The sequence below is a fragment of the Euprymna scolopes genome, chromosome 5, assembly GCF_053919585.1.
Source record: "Euprymna scolopes isolate OS-2025 chromosome 5, ASM5391958v1, whole genome shotgun sequence".
Lineage (NCBI taxonomy): Eukaryota > Metazoa > Mollusca > Cephalopoda > Sepiida > Sepiolidae > Euprymna > Euprymna scolopes.
In genome coordinates, this window is record NC_136486.1 from 39,911,197 (window position 1) to 39,938,050 (window position 26,854).

Here is a 26,854-nt window from a genome sequence, read left to right on the forward strand (position 1 = left end):
ATTTAGTCATAACTTTGTCATTTTAAATCGGTTCACTGATTCTATAGGGGAGGGGGCGCCGAGGGAAAATACTCTAGTTTTTGTTTACGTAAATAAAATCTCTTTATTTGATATTTTTCCAAAATACGAAAACCTACAACAAATAGCCCTCTTCTGTCCAACCTCTTAGCAATAAAGAACTTTATTTATAAAGACACGCACAATCACACACATACACATTTGCCATGTTTCTAACTTTAAATATATCGTCTTTCTGCTTTTTTTTCCTTCTAATATTAAAGTTAGTACAACAGCCACAACACATCTAAAAAGAAAAGGAAAAAAAAAAAAAAAAAGATTCGACATAGATATTTTAAATCTTGCAATATAATTCTAAAACTACAAATCTAAAAAGTCCATAAATTGAGATCTTTTGAATTTGGGGCGCTGAAAACACACAACTGATATCGAATATGTTTGTTTATTACTAATAATTAATAGATTTTAAAAAATGACCATGCTTCATGGTCGTATTAAATTTTTTTTTTTTTTTTAAGACAAAAGTCTCATTGTTAGACTTTTTGTTTTAATCATTCTTTTAAATAAATAATTTTTATTGTGTGTAGATGAACTCGGACTCTGTCGTAGTTGAATTGTATTAATTAACGAATCGTTGTAGGTGAATTGTAGTTGTAGATAAATTCGCCAGAGATCGTCGAAATTAGACATTTAAGCAATACTTTTTGAGGAGGACATCTTTTCTTTTAATCCCATTTTTGTAATTTTCATGATAGAATGATAGTATATTTTTATTTTATAAATACATAATGGCGTTGTTACAGATGGGAGTCGTTGTTTCGTGTATACAAAGGTTCATTCTTGTTTCAGTCATCCAAGTGAAATTTCGTCATTAGTGCTAAATAATTATTTATTTTTTAACCATGTTTTTCTAAAAAATAAATAAAATAACGTTAAAACGTTAAGTTATGGCGAATTTCAGGTATTTTTTTAGAATAGCTAACAAAGCGAAAAAGGACGAAATAGTTTTACAATCCACAAAGATTCGAAAAAATAGTCAAAATTCAAATATATAACCAATAAATGTTATCAAAGGCAAGATAAATTACTCTTCTACCTATCTGGAATTTTTTTAGTGGTTTTACTCACTTTAAAATGTTTAATGGGCTCGTACGCGAGAGCAAGAAAAATGGCCGTGCTCTTGGTTGGTAAAATTCAAAGCTTTGAAAATTACTTAAAATTATATAAAATGCTGTTAGAAACCCACCCAATCTATGTTACCGTGACATATATAGTGAGCAAAACCACTAAAATATTTTCCAGATAGGTAGAAGAGTAACTTAACATTTATTTGTTATGTATTTGAATTTGGATCACGTTAATCTCTGAATTGATTTCTCTTCATATAGTTAATGAACTGCTTTTAAAACCTTTTTTTTTTTTTTTAATGCATAAAAATATAATGAAAATCCTGTCATTTTAGAAAAATATAGTGGTCTATAGGGACAGAGATTGGTAAAACTATACAAACACCGTGACAGCGAATTAACCCTAACCCTAATCCTAACCCCTAACCCTAAACCTAACCCTAAACCTAACCCTAACCCTAAACCTAACCCTAACCCCTAACCCTAACCCTAATCCTAACCCTAACCCTAACGCTGTCACGGTGTTTGTATAATAATACCCAGAGATTTACCCCTCCCCGATACGTAACACGATGTAACTGTTTTGTCATAACTTTTGTACCATTTAAAAGAAGCTTAAAATAAACCAATAATATTAAAAAAAACAACATTTTTTACAACGTACTAAAATAATGAAAATGCGAGACTGAAATGGTGTTTGCATTATCGACGCCTTAAAACAACGTTCCTATGTAGTGATCATTTCGAAAGCGTAAACATATCCGTGTTTAATAAATCTAGCAAAAATCTCATCCGAATAGTTAGATGTTGATGAAATTTTCGATACTTATTTTTTTTTTTAATTAAGTTATATTTTAAAAGCAGTTCATTAACTATATGAAGGGAAATCATTTCTTTAGGTATCCCCCCCCCCCCGACATTTCATGTTACAAAAACTAAACAAAATAAATTTAGGTTCATAAAACTCAACATTTTATAGCTGAAGAGCTTTATTTATTTATTTAAGTATTTAAGTAATTACTTAAGCCATTACTTACCTATAAATTAAAAAAAAAAAAAAAATGGACATAAAATCAGTATTATGTTTAACAACAAAAAAAATCAACATTTTTTTTTGATATATAATATTAGTTGAATTACAACAAAACACAAAATTCTAAAAACATAATTAATTTTTAACAGATTTAAATTGAATAAAATTTTAATATTCTGCGATGTGAAGTATTATATAGCTTTTTGAGTTTCCAATTTCTATAAAATATTTTCATATAATATAAAAAAAAAAAAAAATGACCTGGCAAGTTTAAATAGCAAATTCAACTACAACTTAAAATTGTTTTGATTTTTATTTCTAGGGGTTCAATTTGATTTTAGCACCTATTTTCAAAAAATGTACAGGGGGCCTAATTATTGAAATTAACACAATAAACAAATAGCAAAAAACAAATTATTCAATTCAGCGCTTAAGGCATTTGTAAAATTTATACACCAATATAAGGTAGACGTCGCTAATACTCTGTAAAACTATTGATGATTTTACACAAGAATTTGGATATGCCTAATGGTCTAATTAGAACCATAGTCAAGCTTCGATAATCGCTCAAAAATCGAAAATTAAACAAAATACTGATAGAACATTACACTTTCGCACAATTGGTAACATTTATTGCATGGGGTTTCTATCAAAATTTTTAATTTTTGAGTGATTATCAAGGCTGGACTATGGCTCTAAGAAAACCACAATTTTGTTCTTTGTTCTAACTTGACAAGTTTTATAATGCCTTTTTACTTTTAAGTAAAAACACTTTAAAATAAGTTAACAAAAAAAAAAAAACTTTGGCTTTGGTAACGTTTATTTGTTGTGAATTAATCTTTTCACCTCCTTTTTTTTTTGACTTTGTGGCTATTCTGGAAAATTACCAAATGTCATTGGTACATTTGAAACGCAGACATGAAAACTCGACCTGAAAAATCAGGTTCCTGTGTGTTTTGTATTTTGAACATATGAAAATGTAGGTCAGCACATAGGAAAATCTGGAAAATAAATTCTTTCACAGAAATAACTAATAATAAAATTAAGTTTTTTTTTTTTAAATAATTTATTTAATTATATAGTATAATGTATTTATGGAATTTAGATTTAGTTTTCTTGTAATATGTGTAATTGAGTTAAATTTAATAAGACTGTTATGTATGAAAGTATGAAAGAAAGCCACCTTAGGTTTAGATTGACTGCTGTAATGTTTATAACAAAAATTTCCATTGCACGCATACACACACACATAGATAAAGCTATGACACTTTGTCTCTTAACCCCTTATTTGTAACATTTAGAAGAAAGTTTCAAACATAATTTTGAATAATGTTTTGGTAAAAAAAATCCAGTCTGTACAAAGCAAAATGCTAAAGTCAAAATGAAAGTATAAATATTCCTTAGCAACATATATATATATATATATATATATATATATATATATATATATATATATATATATATATATACTCCTATAAATTTGTTTTTGGTCCCCGTCAAAAGGAGGGTAGACCTGTTAATTCACCCATATCCGTTCGTCTGTCCACACTTTTTTTCTCAATAACTATGCCTTGGAATTTTTTAAAATTTTGCACAAACATTAAACCTGATATGAGTAAAAAAAGTAACAACGTATTTTCCAGGAAAACTCTGGGTGCCTTTCGGGTTAAAATGGCTATAATTAACACTTTTGTGCTTATTAAAAAAAATTGATGCCTTGGATTTTTATAAAACTTTCTGAAAAGTTGTAAAGTTGTAACTAACTGATTTCTATATAATTTTGTTTGTCTATACTTAGTGATAAATCGGTGTGAAACTGAAAAAAAATGGAATTTGTCTGAAGGTCGAAAAATGGCATTACAAATATGCATGCATAACGTAATAGCTATTGCTTTATGTTTTAATTTTTAGCCTTGCGGCAAATATGTCTTTATAGTTCAGGCATTAACGTCAAAGGAAAAAATAAATCGTAAATTAAACGTTTTGGTTTTGATTCTCAGTTGTGGCGCACAAGTCATTTTTTTAAAACTTTTAAAATCATTACTATATATTGGTTCCAATATAATAATAATAATAATACGAAATAATAATAATAATAATACGAAATCTGCATTAATCAAAATATCCTATTTAAGTGTATTTTACGACTGAGTAATGCCGAGTGGCCTGCTAGTATATATTTCTATTTATCTAATGTGTAAAATAAGGCCGGTCTATTTCTCGAAGTTTGTCATCAATAATTTATGTCTTTAAAAATCAATGTTTTATTTTATATACAAACTAAATTTAAAATTTCAATTGACTTCATCGATTACATATTATATTTAATCAGATATTTTCCTCAGTGCAGATTTTTCCAGATCTTTACTATTTATGTACATTGGATAAGCTTACTTGTTTAAATTCATGTATTTCTTACAAATGGAAAAGACAAAATAGTATCTAGAATGGCTCACAATTTCTTGGCTATTCTTATCTCAAAAAAGACGTACACACATAAATAATGGCTGTGAATTGTGAATGGTCATTTCTTTATGACTGTTCGCATTCCATACGTGTTCATGAACGATGCTCAATGGAGGAGTAACCGTCGTGTATATTTTTACTGTTTCAGAGAATAATCACGTGTTATAATTATGTTTATAAAGTATAAAAAAAATATATGTACCTTTTGTTGTCTCTTAATTTGTGACTGCTCGCAAGTTGAAGGTCATTTTGACAGCTTTAAACTGTTTTAATCGATTTCTGGCATGAAATAAACTTTTAGTTTTACAAAGTAAAAACATTACAATGCTTACTATAAATGTGGATGAAAATAAAACAAGGTGTACTATCATTCACATACAAATACAATAGTTTGAAAAAAATAAAGAATTTAATAATGGTCATTTCTTTGATCATGACAAATTCGCAATGATTTTGAATACTTTTTATCTATGTACTAAGAGGCCGCCCGGTGTTGGTCGGTTGTAAAATACACTTAAATATGATATTTTAATTAATGCAGAATTTGTGTTTATTATTATAGAGTCAATTGATCATTATATTGTACCCAATATATTGTAGTGATTTTGGAAGTTTTTTTTTTTTTTAAATATAACTTGGGTACCATCAGCTAGAATCAAAGCCAAAACAATTAGCTCTCCAGCATTATTTGTTACCATCTGAGCTAACAAAACATGGATGTGAAAACTTGAAAAATTGTCTGACTTCAACATATAAATGTATATTTGCACATGTGTATAGAAGCACTTTAAGTTGACTTACGCCTGACAAGTTCCAATTTTTTAATTTTGACCACTTAGCAGCTATTTTTATCGGCTAAAACCCAAATTGAATTTGTTCCATATGGCTGAATTCACTATATATCAATTTTAAAGTTTATAGGTAAAAAATTGACAGAGTAGTTTGATAGAGATCATTCCTAAGACAGACAAGATCATGTATATATACATATAGATAGATAATATAAAGGACATTTGTCAAAAATGGTAAAACAAATGCCAACAAAGTTGGTATTTTCTTAATCAGTGCTGCTCTGGATAAATAATATTTAAAATTTAGAAAAATTTATTAATTCTTTTAGTGTTAACTGGGTCAATTTTCATCAAAGAGAGTTGGTTTTTCAGTGTTATTATGTACTAATTTGGAAAAAAAAATGCTGACTCATTTCCGAGAGGAATTTGTTATGTAAAGGAGAGTTTTGTGTATGTATGTCCAGCTATAGAGTAATAAGTTGAACAAAGGAGAAAGAATGGATTGGGAGGGGGAAAACAGGGGCTGGGGAAAGAGAAAGAGAGATTAATAGAGTAAGAGGAAGAGATAGAAGTTTTAATAGAAATAGGTTACACTTTTTATCCCAGACAACACCGAGTAATCCTGCTAGTTATTATACTAAAATTGATTTAATCAGCATTTGTTTCCATAAGGCCTTTTTCTTATATATTGTAATCACACAAAATACATGTGAAAATATTCAATTTGGAGATTGAGTTATGTTTGAATAAACTTTGATTTGAATTATTGTAATTAGCTGTAATTTGCGAATAACTCATAAAGTAACCAATCTCTTACTTTCTATCACTTTCATCCTTTCTTACTATATGTTGTTTTGCCCCCAGTTCTTATTCTGTGTATTGTCTCCCACTTTTGTCTCTCTCTGCTTCTATTTAATAACAGTTGAAGGTAATAACAAAATAAAAGTATACAAAGAATAAAATAGTCAATCATAAACAACAGGGAATATCAATCACAAATAGCAATACTATTTAACCGATATATGGAAAGAGAGAAACGGAGAAGGACAAACAGAGATTAATTTTGAATTTTTTTATATTCAAATGGCTTTGCAAACTCACTTTTCCCTCATTCAACCAATGTAAACCAAACTCAGTGGGGACCCAGAGGGTCAATTTTTTCTCTATCTATCTATCTATATATATATACATATATATATGAGAGAGAAATTACAAGAATATTATCTGAACATAATTAATTATAGTTTCCTAGTGGGGGGGGGGGTTGCCCGGGTGTAAAATACGCTTAAATATGAAATTTTAATTTGTCCAGATTTCGTATATATATTTATAGAGTTGTGATTTCCAAAGTAAAAAAAAAAAGTATTTAAGTGCCATCGGCTAGAATCGAAACCAGAACTAGTATTCAAAGCTGGTGACGTTACCACTATACCAATGTGACATGCAGATAAACTGATTAAAAATTAAAATAAACTAAGATAAATGTACAAAATGTATAACAATTTATTTCAATTTTGACCTATTTAAAAACTATTTTAACCGGCTAAAGACCTATAAAAATATTCAGTCATTTGAGGCCCCTAGCGCTGCTATACAACTTTTAGTTTCGTAGAAGGTAGTTTGAAAATATGGAGACAGACCGACCAACCGACAGACATATAGTCATTTATATATTAGATTGCAATTTGGTATTGTACTGTAATAATTAAATTTAACTTTAAAAAAATACACAAGGAAATTAAATAAATATAGATGTCTTTATAAAATTAGGCATGTTATACATTTGTGTGTACATGATTCGCTCCTAAACCAATCATTATGAATTTTGGAATGCAACTGCTGAGTGTAAAGGAGTTCAAACATAGGCTATATTTACTTTTATGCTAGGGTAGGTGGGAGCCTTCTGTGAAAAAGAAGATACCTCTGATTTTTGTGAAGTTTTAACAATGGATTTTAGTTATCAATCTCCTATATAATAAAGTAAAGTTGATTTTTCTTCTATTGATAAATATTGCACAAATTTCAGTTTCTTTGGAGTGTTTTAAAGGGTTTTTAGGAGGCATAATATGAACGTAACTTTTCATCTGAAAATTTAAATGCATCAGATTTGCATTGAATTTGATCCATAGTCATTAGACACCAATTGAGCAAGATTCTCTAAATTTCGATTTCTTTTTAAGACCATTTTTTCTAGAATCAAATAATAATGAATTTTGATGATCAAAACTGGAATAAGGACTTTGTTATACAAGACTTTTTAATCTTTGTAAAGAGATAGAAAAGTTGTGCAAAACTGTTCTGTTCAGGGAATTCATTTTACTCATCCTGGGACTGATATTCTTCAACTAATATATATATATATATATATATATATATATATATATATATATAAATTTGATTATAGATGAAATCTTTTATAGAATTCCTTTAAAAATTACATCAGAAAATCTTATAAATTCTATAAATTAATTCCTTCCTATTTTTTTTTAATTTTATTTATTTTTGTGTTTTTTGTAGAAACATGGAAGTAATAGCAATAATAACAGGTCATCAAGTGGGAATGTTCCCAGATCTCTGGCGAATAAACAATTGGAACAAAATACCACACTTATTTCTGGAGATTCAGATTGGCCTTTTGATAATTTCCAATCAGAAATGGTAAGTGAAGAATTAATTTTCTAATTCACCAAAATATTTAAGACAAAAAAATGATTTTATTTTTCCCTCATATTGGCATATACTTGCTTTCCTCTTCGCCATAAAAAACAAAGAAAACCAAATCAGCTTTACTAAACGGCTTGAAATTTTTAAGTAAAGAAAGCTATTTCTACTACTACTACTACAATAAAGGGTGCTTGTTAGAATAGTAATGAAAATCGAAAAATTGAATTTCAACTAAAACCAATGTTATCTACTTAATTGTCATGTTGAAATTAGTAACATATCCATAAATTATGAAAAATAAAAAAGTAGAAAATTATTAATGAAAATTACTTTTGAAGAAAATTACAAGGTTTACTTAATAATCAAGAGTTTTTATGATAGCAGGGGAGGTAACTGGATGAAGTCAGGAGATTTTAAAATAATGATGGTGGAATGCTGGATAGTGAAGGTAAATGTTTTATGTAATAGCTGGTTGTATAGACCCGGCTTTGCCAAATCGAAACATATTGTTGGGTGAAGGTTTTAGTCACAACTGAATATCCTAACTTATTACGATTTTCCAGAAAGTGGACCACATGTTAGATTTATGGAAGCATAAAACACCTCCATTTTTGTCTATGAAAATTAAAGGGCCAATAACTCTCATAGGTTAAAAAGGAAATAACTCTCACAACTTGAACTATTGCTTTTGAAGGCAATTGGTGTCGGCTAATAATAATTGAACATAAATTCAATATAAATTAAATCTATATGTATAAAGTAGCAGCGTTCGTGTGTGCTTCTGTGTGTACACATGTTACAGGAAAAAGGGCTGTCCCCTTTTCTTGTAAGTAAGAAGAACATTAGATAAGTGGAAAATGAGATTAGGACAGACCAAGATTCAAACTTTGTAAGCAAGGTTCAGAGATAGATTCAGAAAATGGAATGTTAGAATTTTGCATTGTTCAATTTCATATAAAATAGTTTAGATATGTTTGTATTGTAAAAAGAATTTAATTGTGCTGCATTCTTTTATGGAAAGTGAATTAAAAAGGTCATCTAAAAAAATAATGAACAATACAATTTAAAAACATTGAAAAGTAAGTTTGGTTGTAAAAATAGGTTAGTGAGAATTCTTTGTTGCAGAAATGTGTTTTGGAAATGCATGTTTAAGCCACGTGAGTCGATCACGTTTTGAGACCACACGTCTGACGTCATAGCAAAAATGAATTCCCAATATAGGAGCTAGGAGTCGAAGATCGGAGGCAGATGAGTCCGGATCGAACAATCAGCAGGGTCGGTCAGAAAGAGCTGACATGATCAGAGGAGAGTCCCTTTAGAAGCGAAGGGAGAACGTTTAATCATGTAGAACGACTTTAAATTCCTTGACGTCATCATCATTCGATCGGTCGATCTGATAATAAAGAAGTTATCATGTTTTTGTAAAACTGTGTCGAGTCATCATTCAACCGCAAAAGGTAATGTGTAATCCTATATATGAACTTTGTATAACCCCATCCTAAGTAATGTCTCTCTCCATCATAAGTAATGACTGTTCCCTCCTGTGTTAAAAGAACTGGTCACCCTCTCCTCGCTTTATGTGTTATGACCAAGCCTGACATGATATTAGTCTCCGACCTTGGGATGGTACACACTATTTTTCAAGGTAAAAGGTTAAGGTCATATTTAGTGCGGCTCTTCATAAACTCCCCCACCTAGGGATGGTAGACACCAAGTTGGAGTTTGTCACCTTCCTGGGGGCCGCCACCATGGCACCGGTCAACTTCGTTGTGAATTTGAATCAGATCACTCCACCAATTAAACAAATGTTAACATTGTGATTCTTTGTAATTGTTTAAATTTTTATGTGTAACAAATAAGTGTCAACCATAATATAATCTATTTGCTTAAAAGTTCATAGTTGGATTTCAGTCACTTCAGGATGTAATTAAAAAATTTTTAAATACCTTAAGAAATAGTTGCTCTTACAACAGTCATTTACTGCAAGCATACAGCAAAGTCCCGCGCAAAGCTCGGGTATCTTTGCTAGTTAAAAATAAATAAATCAACTTTAAATAATATTTCTAAATGGAACATTTAAAACAATTCTATAACAAACAAACAATAATATAGAGCTAATTATTAAAATAGATTTTCTTTAATGTAATATGCAAATGTGGTAGCTTCTTTAATGTAGATTTCCTTTGAATAAATCATGCTGAAATGTAAGTGTGTAAATATCCGTTTTCAGTATGAAAATCAATTTATGAAATGGTGTACCTTTTTGTACATATTAATCAAATTGTGAACAGACAGGAATACAACTTTATTATAATAGATGTATTAATATGTTACTAATTTCAACATGACAATTAAGTAGATAACATGGCTTTTAGCTAAAATCTAATTTTTCAATTTTCGCTATTATTCTAAACATCCAATAAAGTTTCTGAAAATAGTTTGAAACTTAATCAAGGATCTGTTTACACTCTGATTTTAATGAGATTGTTAAAACTCTATTTTAATGGATCAAAATAAAAATAACAATCAACTTGTTTTTCAAATCAAAAATAATGTAGTCCACAAATCACTGGTAGTTTTCTCTCATCTTTCTCCCATCTTTTCCTTGCCCCAGTATTTTAATTCTTCCTACTTAAGATGATGTAAGATGAGGCTGGAAGGTGAGAAGAACAAGCCAACAGATTTCAGACATTTAAATAATTTTGGTTAATTCTTTTTAACCAATAAGAATGGAGATAATTCATTAACTTATCTTGTTTGGTTCTTGTCCAGAATTCTACCTATATTAAAAAAACAGAAATACGGAAAATTCTGTATGATTTACATACCATTGACAAAACCAAAATACCATATTCCAAAAATCACTTGAATTGATCAAGTAGTAAATATGGTGGCAAGATGTCACCTTCACTGCTGATGACATTCTAATGGTGTCAAATCGTTGATCATGCATTTTTCTCTTTGATGTTGCCTCATAGATAAAATCCTGTATCTTTCAATTTTTTTCTGACCTTTTTACCATCCTCTGCTGATCCTAAGGGAGTCTGAAATCCCCATTATTTGTCTTTCTGTTGTAGATTTCAAAAACTGTTTCTTCCACAAACATGAAGGTAGAAAATAAAGAAAAATCTATACGATGTACATATTTGTGATGAAATTAAAATGTCATATTCCAAAAATCATATAAATTGATCAAGTAGTTTTATTTATAAACTAGTGGGGTGGGTGGGTTCAGCCTTGCCCAGTCATAAAATATGCTTAAATATATTTTAATTCATGCAGAGTTTGTATTTATTATTACAGAGTCTATTGAATATTATATTGCACCTAATATATAGTACCGATTTCAAAAGATTAAAAAGAAAAGGACTTGAGTGCCATCAGTTAGAATTAAAACCAAAACATTTAGCCCTCCAGCCGCATTCCCTACCATTTGAACTATTGACAGATAGATAAGAGTTAAAATTAAACCACTTCTAGCTATAAATAAATTTACGCATGCGCAAAAGTAATAGAAAGTTATCGGCAAGTTGAAATAAACATTTTGCATTTCAGCTTACTGACATATTTCTGTACACGTTAATCATTCACCCTTAATGTATGATTATTATTTCCTGTTAATTTCAATGTTATGTGACCAGTAGTTTCAGAGTTATCGGTTAAAAATTTGCACACACACACTCACATACATCTACTGTTTTATTAGGACCTCTATCCAGTCATGGCTGACAGAATGAGAGCATGATACCCCCATGAAGTAAATAGAGGGTTCTGTTTGAAATTTCATCTAAATTTCCGAATTCGACAAGATATATCTGAAGGTCAGCGGTTACATTGACCGAAATGTTGTGAAAATGACATTCAAGATAGGAACAGTAGTCTGAAGAATCCAAATAATATGAACATTATTTTATGTTGTACTCACTTAGAAAACAATAACTTTTACAATGCACAATATAAGTGTGATTATAGTTTAAGGTGTGAGCTTCTGGTGTGAGATTTGCAAATATCAGTGATAATTTATTTTTTTTATTTTATAACTATCATAAACATAGATTTTTACTACTTTTTTCTGAAAGAATACATTTCTATATATAACTCATGAGCAGCAGCACCAGCTCTGTCATCATCTACTCCTGATTCCTGCATCTATATTTAATAGCAATCTTTGTACTTTCATAAATCTTCATCTTATCCTAGTCATCAAATAAAATCCCACAAATGTAAAGGAATGTTGATATCGGGCCAATTTCAAAAGTAAGCAAGGATCTCAATCACTTGAATTGATCAAGTAGTAAATATGGTGGCAAGATGTCACCTTCACTGCTGATGACATTAAAATAAACAGCTACCGACCTGCCCCATTGTCTTTAGTGATCGGAAAAGTAATGGATTGGCTACCGATAAGTCAGCTGCACCATATTGCAGAAATTGCAGAATCTGTTGTCTAAGAACCAATTGGGATTTCGACATGAATGCAGCAAGGAAAATTGATTCCTATGCTCATCACAATTCATCAGTGATGACTTCAAGAAGAATCCTATAAAATGAACTAGTTTTATGCTAATAGACTATTTCTAAGCCTATAACCATTACCTGGCCTGATCACCTTCTTCATGAAATGCTTAAAAATGGTGTCCTTAGACATACTTTTACGTGGATCCACTGTCTTTTCCTTCTTTGCGGTACAGGTTCGAGCCTGTCTGCCTACTACAACTTTTTTTTTTTTTTTGCCTCAACCAACACCCTTACACACACCTCCACTTTCCTCTCCGCCTTCACGTCATGGGTTCGAGCCTGCCTCCCTTTTTTTTTGCTCAACACACACCTACAAACACCTGAGCAACGCTAGGCACAAAGACTAGTATAACAGAAAGACGACTTAAAGAGATACTTAATACAATCTCTTGGAATGGATTGATATGTAGAAGATGATGCTCTCGGTGGGGGGGGGTGCAAAATCTTAGTGCACTTTCTTCATTACCAATATCTATGAGGCTAGCTAGTGCCTCTCTCTACAACTACACAACTAAGTTGTTAATTTAAACCAGTCATAAATTCTTGGGTATCACATATGACTGACAGCTGACATTCAACCTGGCAATAACGTGAAACAGCAGGCAGGAGTGCTATAAAATGCAGTCATAATTGAACTGTATATGACTAAACAACTCTATGCAGCACCTATATGGAATATGCAGCAGCAGCAGCCTGGCGGTGTTAAGTGTTCAAAACGACTATGAAATATCTTTAGTCTTACCAAAGATATGCGGGCAAACAATTATGACTACTCTAACAGAGGCCAACATTTCCTCTACTGACACTTCAGCTGTACATATAATGACCTCAGCCATGAAGTCTTGGTTTTGTCACTTCTTTGTATATCAGATGACAAATAAAACTCCCAGGCAGAGACTCCAAGAAGAAAGAACGGATGTTATAGTAGCTAAGTGGTTAACGGCACAGACTGACAACCTAGATGTGCCAAATCTAGTTTGTTCCACAAACACTATAACTTAGGGATATTGGCAACCTGTACATAGTTCCTTCCCATAAGTACTCAATGTCTTTCTAGAAAGAATTCTAACTAGAAAGATGATGGGAAAATGAATGTCAATAGTAATCATCTGATTAATATGATTCTGAATGAATGATGCTCAAGAACAGCATAGCGTCCTATATTCAGAACAAATGAACCAGCCACCCAACCATAATTGCTACCATCGTAGCTTGAAGCTGGTAACCATATTGTGGAGTGTAACTTCAAGCTGACATTAAACACAGAAATGGATTGGACCAATTTGTTAAAGAATTGGGATTTTTTTGATAGTTGACATTACTTATATGAACGAATTGACAAAATCCAGGCACACAATATGCGGCAGTAGCATTTCAATCACTGCTGGTCGACTTGGTGATTTATTGGTCCTCCAGAGAAAGGCTTTCCTGCACACAGAGAGTGCTTGTCTTTCCAGATTGAGGACAACACTTTAGTTTCTCTGTATGGAACTACAATGGAATAAAGTGCGCATAGTGATGAACAATCTGTGGTCTTTATACTATAAAGCTTCTACCCTTCCCACTTGCCAAAAAAACGTGACGAACACCACATCTTAGACCCTATCTTCACTCAGCCAATGCAAGTGGCAGTTTACTTTGTGTATCTCATATTGGAATTGCAAGCAACAAAATAGATGACATGATGAGCCTACTAAAAGAGGTTCTCATATAAATCAAATTACCACCTCCTAGCATTATGTATTGGAAATATGGTAAGCAGCGCAAAATAAGCCTCTGCCAGAATCCGATGTATATATGGAGACGGGAGAGAAGAGAAAATAAACCATGAAAAAGAATGCTCTAAGTGTTACGACCCGGAATGTCTAGGGGTAAAAGTCGTAACACAAAATATAAAAAAATTATTTAAAAGAAATTAGTTTTCCCGGATTTTTAGATACGGGAGGGATATATCCATTTTCTTGAAAGACATTTATAAACACAAGACAGGAAAAACACATCCAAGTAACAATACTGAGGCCAATGGAAAAATTAACACAATTTTATTTACATATATAAAAATATATTGTAACGAAAGTAAAAGAGAATGTGTAACTGGATGAGCAAACAAACTTGAAATAGATTTGAGAGAGAATTTCCGCGCAAAGAAATAACAGTTCACATCCTGTCGTCTGCTTGTAACTCCAAAATGGAAGGACAGTCTTTTTGTGTTTTTGTTTTTGTTATTGTTTTCATATATGAGAGAGAGATATAGAGAGAAAAATAAACAATAGACTCACTCAGCGTCGGGTTTTAAATATTTCTATCGCATTCCTTTCTTTTTAAACAATCGTCGTTCCTCATTATCGCCTTTTTTTTTTGTTTTCTCTGTCATAATACATCGTTCATTTCTTCGCTGTCGTTAGCAATACAAATGTCGTCACCATCGCCAACACTGTCGCTTCCCTAACCCACCTCCTCGGCTGCTATGTCGTCACTGACTCGCCACCCTGCGCCGCTCCTTTCCCTCTCTCTAATGGCATACCTTTCTCTCTCTCTTTGGCGTCCCCTCTCTCACTGTATGTACCTGCATCTCTCTCGCGTCACTCGCTCAATAATACGCGAGGCGGATGCCTGCGGCTTTCCCTCTCTCTAGTTTCATATCTTCTCTCTCCCCCTCTCTCTTTCTTTACAGTTTATAGGCGTCCCCTCGCTGTATTTTCGTATGTTCTCTCTCTCTCTCTATTTTTCTTTTTCCGGATGTTTACAAATTCACTGAGAGCAGACGACAGTATAAAACGCGATAAAACAGATTTTTCTCTCTCGACCCTTTTTTTTTTTTTATAATGTTAAAAGTAATTATTGTCTCAAATTATATATTTTTTTCATATATTTGTAACACTAAGCCAGAGTGGAGAGATGAATCTTGGCCAACTACAAGCTGGTCACCATTCAGAGCTGAAATTTTTGTTTTTTAAAATCCAATATTCCATGAACATGACCTGCCAAAAGTATAGGCTAAAAGAATAGACTGCTGATCATATGTTGACAAACTCCTCCCACATTCATACCAATATCCATGAGGTTAGCTTGTGCTTCTTTCTACAATTATACAATTAAGCCATTCATTTAAACCAGAGTTACAAATTCTTGGGTATCACCTATGACTGACAGCTGACATGTGAAACAACAGGCATGAGTGCTATAAAATTTAGTCATAACTGAATCTTATGACTAAACAACTCTACGCAGAACCTATATGGAATATACAGCAGCAACCTGGCTATCTTAGGTGTTCAAGATGATTATGCTGATGTGCTAACCTCAGCCTCTGATTTTTCTCTGATATTCATTCAAAATGCAATTGAGGCATGAATACTTTTGGGTAGAAATGCCTACATAATCTTTTTTAAATGGTAGGGGTAAGGAATAAAAAAAAAGTTTGAAAAACTATTTTTGATTAAAAAAACAAACTTCATTTAAAAAGTAATTAATGATAAAAAAGGGTGGGCTCCCTCTACTATGCTAGAAATATACCTACACCTGACAGAATTCTATATCTCTACAAAGCCACCATTTGCACATACATAGAATATTGTTGGCGCATATGAACCAGTGCATTTGCCACTAGTTTCTTTCTATTGAATAGGGTATTAAAAAGGATCAATTTAATAAGATCCTGCACTGCCAACCAAACTTTAACCCCTGTCCCATCATCGCAGTGTCTTATCCCTTTGTTTTTACCTCGACGAACTTGTGACATGTGTACTCTCTCAATATAAATACCTCTGATTAATTTGACAAGCAGGAAAGTCTCACCTTTTCACTGTATAAGTCCCCTGATGCCAAAGAGCTTTCTACTCTTAAAGTTCTTTCCATCGTACTGCTAAACTTTGGAATTCATTCCTCATATATTACTTCCCTCGCTTTGCTAACATGCAGAAATTTAACATTTCTCGGCTCAACTTCATATAAGCATGATCCCTAATTCACGGTAGCCCTTACATCTCTGTGGAGATTTTCCTTCCCAATCTGCATAAAGAAATAGATAATTCCCTAATTTTTAGTATATTTTAACAGATGTGATTGTTTTATATTTCATTTTTAGCTTATCTCCCTTTATGACAGTTTATGACGTTGTCTTTAATATCTGTGTGTGGTGATAAGATTTTTTTTTATTTCAAAATATTTAATCTTGCATATTTACTTAGTCTTGTCTTGACCTGAATATCCTCCACTCTCACAAAATCTGAGGTTGATCGATCTTCAAGTGATATGAGAAAAAAAAAACAAACAAACAAAAGGAACGTTCATGTTCAGCAGGATATCTGTAAATAAAAACTAATCTACTTAAACTGATTGTAGTTTTATTTGAGTGGAGTGGGGGCACAACCGACATTACGAAGACCATGGTTAAGGGCCAGCAACAACAATAATTTGCTTGACTTTGTGTTAAAACATTTTTTGAATGTTTATTTTCATTTTTTTTTTGCTTTTGTTGATCAAAAACAATTCACTCTTTATTTTATTTATATTTTTTATTAATAAAAAAGTATTAATATTTTAAATGTTTATTGTGTACAAATATTAAAGATTTTGTCAGAATATAAAGCATAACAAATGTATTTTTAAAAAAATATAAAAATTGGCATTTTTAATTTATCACAAAAAATATCACCAATTATATGATAGGAGTGCAAAAATACTGTGATTAAGATTGGTCTCTAATGAAAAATTTAAAGGCTTCAAAATCACTTTTAAATTTCAGAGCCACAAAATAGATGGGCACAGGCTATTTAAAACAAACAAACAAAAGCATGACCAGTAGTCAGTACTGCGATTACTTTCTGTAGCCTTTAAACTGTCGATTAGAAAGTATTTTCTGGCTAGAATTAAAGTTTAAAAAAAAGGTTAAGCATTCGTTTGTTACTTAACACGGTGTTTACACTTCTATCATATTGAACCAAATGATAAAACATTCATATTTGTAATAAACAACAAAATGAATAGAGGAAGTCTTGTGTTACGACGCTCTGACTTATGACAGCTTGTAGTCATGTTCCACTTAGAAAATCTGTTAAATATGGAAAACTTAAGAGCGCGCTTACAAATATACACTTACCTATGGCTTTACTATATTGTAATATTATTTAACGTTAAACAAAACACATAATTATAAACAATTTGTGGTCGGATCACACTTAAAAATTCTGTAAGAGACATACCCGTGCGAATGTTTCGCATATTAAAAGAACCTAAGTATTAGGTTCTTTTTTACTTTAGAGTGGCAAAGTAAGGGAGATAACTACCTGAACAAAAATTTCAACACTTTATTTTTAACAAAGATTGTTTTTTAATGTTAATATTAAGAAACGAGGAAATAATAATAATAATAATAAAATGATTTTTCACGAAGTTTCTGACACACCTATCGGTCTTCTGTAGAAAAATTATTCACGTTCGATTTCTAAATATATTTTTTAATTATTCAGTATTAAAAAACGGCATCGATTTAAAAAAAAAAAATTATTATTATCAGTAAGATTGTGTGTTTACTTATAAGGTTTAATCTTCCACATTTTTTTTTCATAAACCTTTAAAAATTGAATCATTAACAAAAAAAATAATAATCGGAAATCGTTGGAATTACACCGATAAAAAACTGTCAAATATAAGTAATACATAATTAAAAAATTTGTTTTGTAAAACTTAAATAATTTTAATATATTTTCCAACTTTTTCCGAAAAATTGTATAAATCGACATTTGTGACCCAAAATTTAATATATTTTATTTCATCATTCAAGTATATTTTAATATGTAAATAAACTAGCATGTGACCCCCCTCCCCTCCCCAATTCTAATTAGATCGGGTTGGGTGGGGGGGGGGCAAAATATGAGAAATTTGTTGCATATTATTTTATTTTAGTTTATATATATATAGTTCATCTCTCTCTTTTTTTTTTTTTTTTTAAATAAGTCTGTAAAAAATTAACGAAATTGATTAATTATTTGATTATTGAGAAATTTTTTTTTAAAAATCGCGTTCTTTTCATTGTTTACGTCAAAATATGTAGAAATAGCATTCGGTTCCATTGAAAATTTACCGGTTTTACGGAAAGAAAAAAAAAGATATATGTATTTTAATCTTTCTTCTTGAGAATACTGTAAAAAATTACAATGAATCAATTTTATTTTGCTGTTATTATTTGTTATGGGGATCAAAAATTTCGCTTTTATTAGTGTCATACGTAATAAATTACCTAGCGACGTAAAATAGCACCTAAACTAGTTACTACGCGTAGTGGAAGGTTGGTGTCGAACATAGGATGGTCGGGAGGGGGGAGGGAGTGCGCGTCGGTACGTCGTTACATTTATATTACGTCCATAGTTTCATTGTTCAAATTTATTAGTAACATTTTGCCCTTCATTATGCCTTCCAAGCGTAATCCAGATGCGTCTACTGGTAAACCTTATAAAAAAAGGAAATCTATCACGATGGAAGTGAAATTAGATATTATAAAACGGAACCAGAATGGAGCAACTGCTAGGCAGTTAGGTCGTTTACTTGGTTTCAGTCGTACGACTGTTGCGACGATCATCAAGCACAAAGAGCGTATCCTTGAACATGTTAAAAAATCTGCTCATATGAAGTCCACAATTATCAGTAAACACTGCAGTGGTCTTCTTATTGAGACGGAAAGGCTGTTAATGATCTGGTTGGAGGATCTACACCGGCAGCGTATGTCGGTGAGCGATGTGTTTGTGCAAGCCAAGGCGAGGCGTGTCTTTGAGGATTTGAAGAAAAAGAATGGTGACCGTAATAAACGCGAAAAGTTTGTAGCAAGTAAAGGGTGGTTGAATAGATTTAAGATTCGAGCTAATTTGGATAAATTTTATATACAACAAAGGGACACCCCGAATGCCGGAGAAAAGGCATACAGCGAAGAAGGACGTTTGTCCTGCAAACGGAAACCAACCACTAGAATTAAGGTAAACAATTTTAGTTGTGTTTTTTTTCCTTTTTTTTTTTTATTCGTGCATTATTTGTATTGTATAGTGTATGTATTGTACTATATATTACCAATTATTATTTATGCAGTATTTTTCGAACAATAATTCTAATGCGATAAGGGATCCGATTTACATCGTGTCGTAAGAACGGAACATATCGACGTAAGTCAGCAAGCACAGTTAGTTTGTATTCGTTTGTTTTTCTAAATGCAGTGTTTTGCAGCCGCAACCCTGCTGTATCATTGAACCAAGTAATAATAAAAACAATGGGTACTTTTGAACTCTAACTGAAACAGTTTCGTTTTGTTTAATTAGAATTTTTTAATGATTACCTATTACTATGGTATTACGTTATTTAATTTATTTTGTAATAAAAATAAATACGGACAGTTCTGACTTAGGTCAAGATTTCGTTTTTACAACACTATGTAAATCGGATCTCTTGTATACGTCACACTGGAATGTCTTATTATTGCTTGTGATGAGAAAGATATTTTATATTATTTTATTTATTTATTTTTTTTTTGTAAATTAACACTCCGCTCTCCCGGTAAAAAAAAAAATGAAATTCTATTTTTTAAAAAGTTTAGGATTTAGGTGAGGGATCAATTTCGTAACATAAAATGACCAACCATTTCCAGGCCAGTCTAGTAGGACATTTGACAGTTTTTATGTTATTCCCAAATAAGACTGCCATTGAGAGTTATTAAGTATTTACGTTCAAAATAAATGGCCGATCCCCAAAACATTTTAACTCCTCCCTTAACTTGAAAATTCGCCATAATTCAGGAAATCGATCAATTTTAATGAGATTTTTAGTATTTATTAATTAACGATTACAGAACCCATCTTTTTTTTTTTTAATTCTTAGTGAAAATGTATTTTATGTAATAAAGAAAAATACCTTTACTTAAAAAAAAAAACAAAAAAAAAACGTGGATTTTATTTCTTTTTATGAAAATAAAGCATCATAGATGTTAGCAATAAAAATTTCGGTACTAGTGCAGTGGCTGCAGTGCACTTATTGATCCGTGCTGAAATAATGACTTATTATTTAAAAAGCCATTCTTAACATGGGGAGGGGAGGGTGTTCTGTACTATTCTGTACTTTAACCTTACAATTGAATAAAAAAACCCATAAAACTTTAATTAAACTTGGAAATACGATTAAAAAAATAGCGCGGATTAGTAGCACCAAAATTTCATGAATATTGCAAAAAATCCCCATAAACCCCAATCGATCAATATAACCGTGGAAAAAATTAATTTCTCCAACTAACGATATTATCATTAAATTGAGCATTGTTTGTTCAATGTTTTCGCTTAAAAATATAATTGCAAAAAAATATTTCATGTGATTTAATTATTTAAATTTTAAAATGTGATATAATTTCCTTTGTACGCATGAACGTGTAAACATCAACATAATATTTTTTTTTTATTTTTGTAATCTTGAAAAAACAAACAAACAAAACAGAGGTCCTAACAATTTGCAGAAATATAGGTGAAAACACTAACAGGGCGGCAAAAAATAAAATTAAGTGTATAAACCATTTTCTTTTGAATTTAAATTCTATTTGATTGTTAATAAAGAATTATTTTAGCTTATTTTTTTATGAATAATAAAATTTAAGAATAAATCGAATAATATAATTGCAAAAATTGACGCAGTAAGCAGTTTGTATCGAAAAATATAAACTTTTAAGCAATATTTTACAAAAGTTTTATAATAATTGAAGTTGTTTTCAATCCTAAAATACACAATAATACCATTCTAATTTACTTTTTAAAGTATTGAAAGTAATTTTTAAGTCGATATTTTATGTATTTAGATTTTTTTTAATTTAATCCATTTTCACATGAAAAATGTTTTGCTAAAATTGCAGTATAGTTAACAATCGAGAAATCACAAAGAAAAAAAGACAAAAGAAGTAGCGAATTAATATCGGCCTGTATACTTTTAGAGTTTTTATCTGAATTTTATTTCTATTTTTAGATAACCGATAATGACTTTATCTCGCGAAACTGACGATAATTTAATAACAAATTAAATAAAAAAAACAAAAATGTGGACCAAACCAAGTAAAATACGTGAGCATTTTTCAATGGTTTTTATTCTATAATTGAAACTCAAGTTCTTACGTAATATAAATCTACTATAAGTAAGTAAAAATAGTTCGTGTTCGCTTGAATAGAAAGAATGCAAAAGAGATGATGGGATGAATCAATTACAGCCTTTCTGTGTCTCCTCCTCCTTTCTCCTCCCCAAATTGACACCCCTCCCTTTGTTACGAAGTTGATTCTTCCCCCACACGTCAGCATTATCGCCGTCTTGTGGTTTTGTATCGCTATGAAATGACGAATGTGACTGACATTTTTTTTTTTTTTTTAAATTACTGTTCAGTCAGTCTTAATATATTTACTACTGTAACAACTCAGAAGGAAACGTATCAATACATTATTATTATTATTATTATTATTATTATTATTAGTATTATTAGTATTAGTATCATTATTATTATTATTATTATTATTATTAGTAGTAGTAGTAGTATTAGTATCATTATTATTATTATTATTAGTAGTAGTAGTAGTAGTTTATTAATATTAACTTTAAACAGTCATCCTTAACTTTATTGACTGTTTTTGTTATATTTTTCAATCAAAAGCAGAGGATTGATTTTATTCAAAACTATATATATATATATATATATATATATATATATATATATGGTTTTGTTTTAAACTACGAATTACAGGATTACATTTTGACAAGCTATATTTACCTAAATAGCTTGGGTTTGGGTGGAGGGTTTTGAGAAAAAAATCGTCGAAAATATAGTCACGTTTAGTTTATTTGTTTATATATGAAATTTTTAATATCAGTAAATATTTGATTAATAGTAAATAATAGTAATTTCACTATCAAAGTAGACAAGAACGAGATACACACGCGAAAAGACTTCGTCTGCTAGTTTATTAATATATAGATTTATTAAAAGCTATCAATTTGTTTTAATATAAAAAAAAAGTGAAAGAAAGGTTTAGAGATTCGAAGCTCTCTGCTTACAATTAGCCACTGTAACATAAACGTGTTATATCATTGAATTTGACACATGTGCGTCATTTAAAAGAACGCATTACCTAATCACGTGACACGTATCGGCCAATGACTAGCGTTTATTTTGTAGCCATATGACAGTGGGAGAAATCTACTTTTTCTTAAATGTTTACTGAACATGGCGGATATTGACGAAAAACCGGAACGTTCGGGATTATTGCAATTTGATCCCTGCAGATTTAAAACTAGTGAAAGAGAAAATAAAAGTGAGAGTAAAAGTAAAATCATTCCGGGAAATACTATAACTGATCATTCACTCGTAACTAAAAATAATAATAGCAATGATGTAAATTATATAAATCTTGACGAATGGGGCAACCAGCTAACAGGATCCAGAAATACAAAAAGAGTTACTGCTAGTTCTGTTAAATTATTTCGGCAATTCCTCAAAGAGACGAGAGGGGGGCGGCTTGATTTTGAAAACTTTGAGGAGGAGACGCTTATTGATCTTTTCATTCGATTTTTTAAGACCATTAGAAAACCGGACGGAAACACGTATACCAAAAATGGTCTTTTGTCTATTCGGTTCGGTTTAAGACGACATTTATTGGATCTTCACAAAGATGACCTCACGAAACACCCGCGGTTGAATTCAGTTTTTACGGATCTGATGAACAAGCTAAAACGCGAAGGAAAGGGCGAAATTAACCATTATCCACCCATCAGTCAGGAAGATATGGTCAAGATTTACACATCTGGTGTATTCTCAATAGACAATCCGAAAGGTCTGCTAAGAAAGGTTTTCTTTGAGACAGAAATGTTTTTCTATCGTCGTGGCCGTGAAGACCTCAGAGATCTAAAGGGGAAACATTTTAAAATCGGCGTTGACGCATTATCTGGCAAACGTTATTTGGCCGCGGATTCTAATCTTGAGTGCGGTCGCTGGAGTCGTGGAGAAGCAGCAATAGCCAATAATATAGAACCACAAAACTGTCTGATTCGTGAGATCGGTACCGCTGTGTGTCCCGTGAAATCTTTTGCAAAATACATGTCCAAGCGACACCCGGGCTGCGATGCGTTTTTCCAACGACCCTATGATACGGTTCCATTTTCTGAGACTGACCCTTGGTATCATTCTGCTTGGGGTCTTGGTCTTAACAAAATGACGAATATGATGAAAGAGATTTCTTTGGACGCTGGTTTGTCTAAAATATACACAAACCACTCCATACGTGCTACTTCTAGGTCTGTCTTTGATGTTATTTGGAGTAAAGATTTTTCTATTGAAAACAAAGGGCCGACAGAGAATAATGGCCGTTGCTCCGATAAAGAAGACGAAAAAAATGAACAAACTGAGGAATTGAAAACAAAAAATAATAGTTATATGAAACAGAAAATTATAAAGAATAAAAAATCACAGGAGAATTTACACATGAAGGAAGCAAATAAAACACGTTCATGTCAGGTAAGAAAACCAGGTTTAGTTGTAATTTATCACTGTGTCATGGCGACCAAATCTAAAATCGGAATTTTTGACTGGTCTTAATGCAAGAAAAATCCATTATATTTGTTTTATTTTTATTATTGGTGAAACTGAAACTGTGATCAGAGCCTGTCGACTCTGTATGGATGGCCGGAAGTGTTATAAAGTCCTGGTTGGATTAGTGTTATTTGAACGTTTGCAAACATTGTAAAAGGATATAATTTTTAAATAATTTATTTTATCATTAATATTTAATTTTTTTTTACTACATTAAAAGAATAAAACATTGATATATTCTTTTTAATAAGTTCTTTTTCTAAGATTTTTTTTTTCGACTTCAACGATAAAACAAATTTTAACGATTATCTGCAACAACGATCCCTCTGACAACGGCGAATAAAACAAAACTATTTTAGAAGCATTTTGTTTTGGACACGTTTTTTACGGTATTTGATTAAAATAACTAACATTATTAAAACAAAACATTCCCGTACTTGTACAGTTTAATCAAGACATTAGAAAATGAAAATATCGAGAAAAGTTTAAATTGCACGTATCTGTTATGGAATGAAGTTCTCCGAAAAAAAAAAAAATTCTTTTAATTTCTCATCAAGTAGTTTTTGTGTTACAGCGAAAAAACAATTTATGATACCGAGCCAAAGGTTCGATTTTTAGGGAGAAAAGCTAGTATTAAAGATGGGGAGGGAGTGTCGGCGCTTTAGATGGAGTTACCTCCCCGTGGCGTTTATAAACTCCAAATAAAAAAACAAAACAACAAAAAAACAAGGCCTTCAACGCGCTCTCATAAAAACGTGTTTTTCCGCTGTAAAAAAATCTACTCGATCAAATTAAGTGAATTTTTGGTTATGGTTAACTTTCGTCACCCGTTGTTTACAAAGCCATTTGCCGGAAGTGACGTTTTATCTACGGATGATCAAAACCGTATAGAATGAACCTTTTTTTTTTTATATAAGTTTTATTCAAACAGGCTTTATTTGAACTTAATGGACTTTTTTTTTGTATTTATTAACTGTTTTATTCTTTTTATCAAACAAAAATAGAATTTTTATATTGACATATTATGGACTGTTTTTCGAACATCGAAATTTTAAAATTAGTTTTATTTAAAAAAAAAAAAAAGAAAGACGGTGTTTTTTTTTTTTTTTAATTAAATTCTAAACTTTATTTGAATTTTTCAACAAACTTTTACAGACATAATGGACTGTTTTTCAAACATCGAAATTTTAAAATTAAAGTTTTATGACCCTTCTAGAGTTATCGAACTTACTTTCGAATTTGCAAGATAGCTGGAGTCTTTGCAAAAATAAATTCAGGTCCATGAGGGGGACTAGCGATGCAAATTTTAATAGTCATCTACAAGAATTCCTTTGGCGGCGGCGAATCAAAAGCAATTATTTTGGGAATATAATGTATTGGATACGATTTTTTTATGATGTATGAGTTAACTACATTAACAATGAAAAAAAACTTTTTCTTTAAAATTTTTTTAACTTTTATGTTATAAAAGATCTATAAAGTCTATTTTTTTATATGAATGAAAAAATTTGTTAAAAAGTTAAAATAAACAAAGACTTTTCATTAAATATATTTAAAATAAATTATAAAATATCTATAAAGTCTATTTTTTATGTCTGTAAAAATTTGTTAAAGAGTTAAAATAAACAAAGACTTTTCGTTAATATCTATAAAGTCTATTTTTTATCTCTGTAAAAGTTTGTTGAAAAATTCAAATAAAGTTTAGAATTTAATTTAAAAAAAAAAACACCGTCTTTTTTTTTTTTTAAATAAAACTAATTTTAAAATTTCGATGTTTGAAAAACAGTCCATAATATGTCAATATAAAAATTCTATTTTTTTTTTTTGATAAAAAGAATAAAACAGTTAATAAATACAAAAAAAAAGTCCATAAAGCCTGTTTGAATAAAACTTATATAAAAAAAAGTTCATTCTATACGGTTTTGATCATCCGTAGATAAAACGTCACTTCCGGCAAATGGCTTTGTAAACAACGGGTGGCGAAAGTTAACCATAACCGACGTTTTATCTAACCTGCTTTTAAAATACACCCTTTACAATGTTTGTAAAAATGCAAATAACACTCTACAACCAATCAACAACAACAATGTGATTTTATTTTAATAATTAAACAAATTCATGAAAACAAATTTGAAAAAGAAAAAAAACGGCCCAAGAATATAATAGATTTATTTATTTATTTTGTTTTTGCGTTAACAATGTTAACTTAACGTGTTTTTGATTTTAGCTTTCGTCACCATGACATAGTGGGGAATTTATATTTAACCGAAACAGGGATACAAAAACGGCACGTTTGTAGATTAACACCCTACCTTTACCCCCACCCCACCACCTCAAATCATATTTTATTTTCGGTGCTTATTCAGATTGGCTGGCAGTGCTGGCACTTATAGCGGCATTTAAAATTAAAGAGAATACAGAAATGTCTGTTTGGTGTCAGTCACGGGACGAAGATGAAAATTTTCCAAAAATCACGTAATTTTATCAAGTAGCTTTTTTTTTTCTTTTTTTTTTAATTTTTATTTAAGAAAATCAAAGTTTCGATGAGGGTGAAAAAAAAAAAAAAATTTAAATCAACGAACTTGTAGACAAGGCCAAATAACCCTAATGCACGTGGAAACTCAAAATAATCACTGATTACCAT

General features: G+C 30.8%; 1 protein-coding gene across 1 annotated transcript in view; it reads left to right on the forward strand.

Annotated features, from left to right (window-relative positions):
- Positions 1-26,854, forward strand: part of LOC145276570 (uncharacterized) — a 137,831-nt gene that overhangs the window by 66,982 nt on the left and 43,995 nt on the right. The window contains exons 2-4 of the mRNA XM_080127766.1: positions 7,953-8,093; positions 19,040-19,588; positions 22,801-24,135. Coding sequence (XP_079983892.1) covers positions 7,953-8,093; positions 19,040-19,588; positions 22,801-24,135 — 2,025 coding nt within the window. The remainder of the gene's footprint in view (positions 1-7,952; positions 8,094-19,039; positions 19,589-22,800; positions 24,136-26,854) is intronic.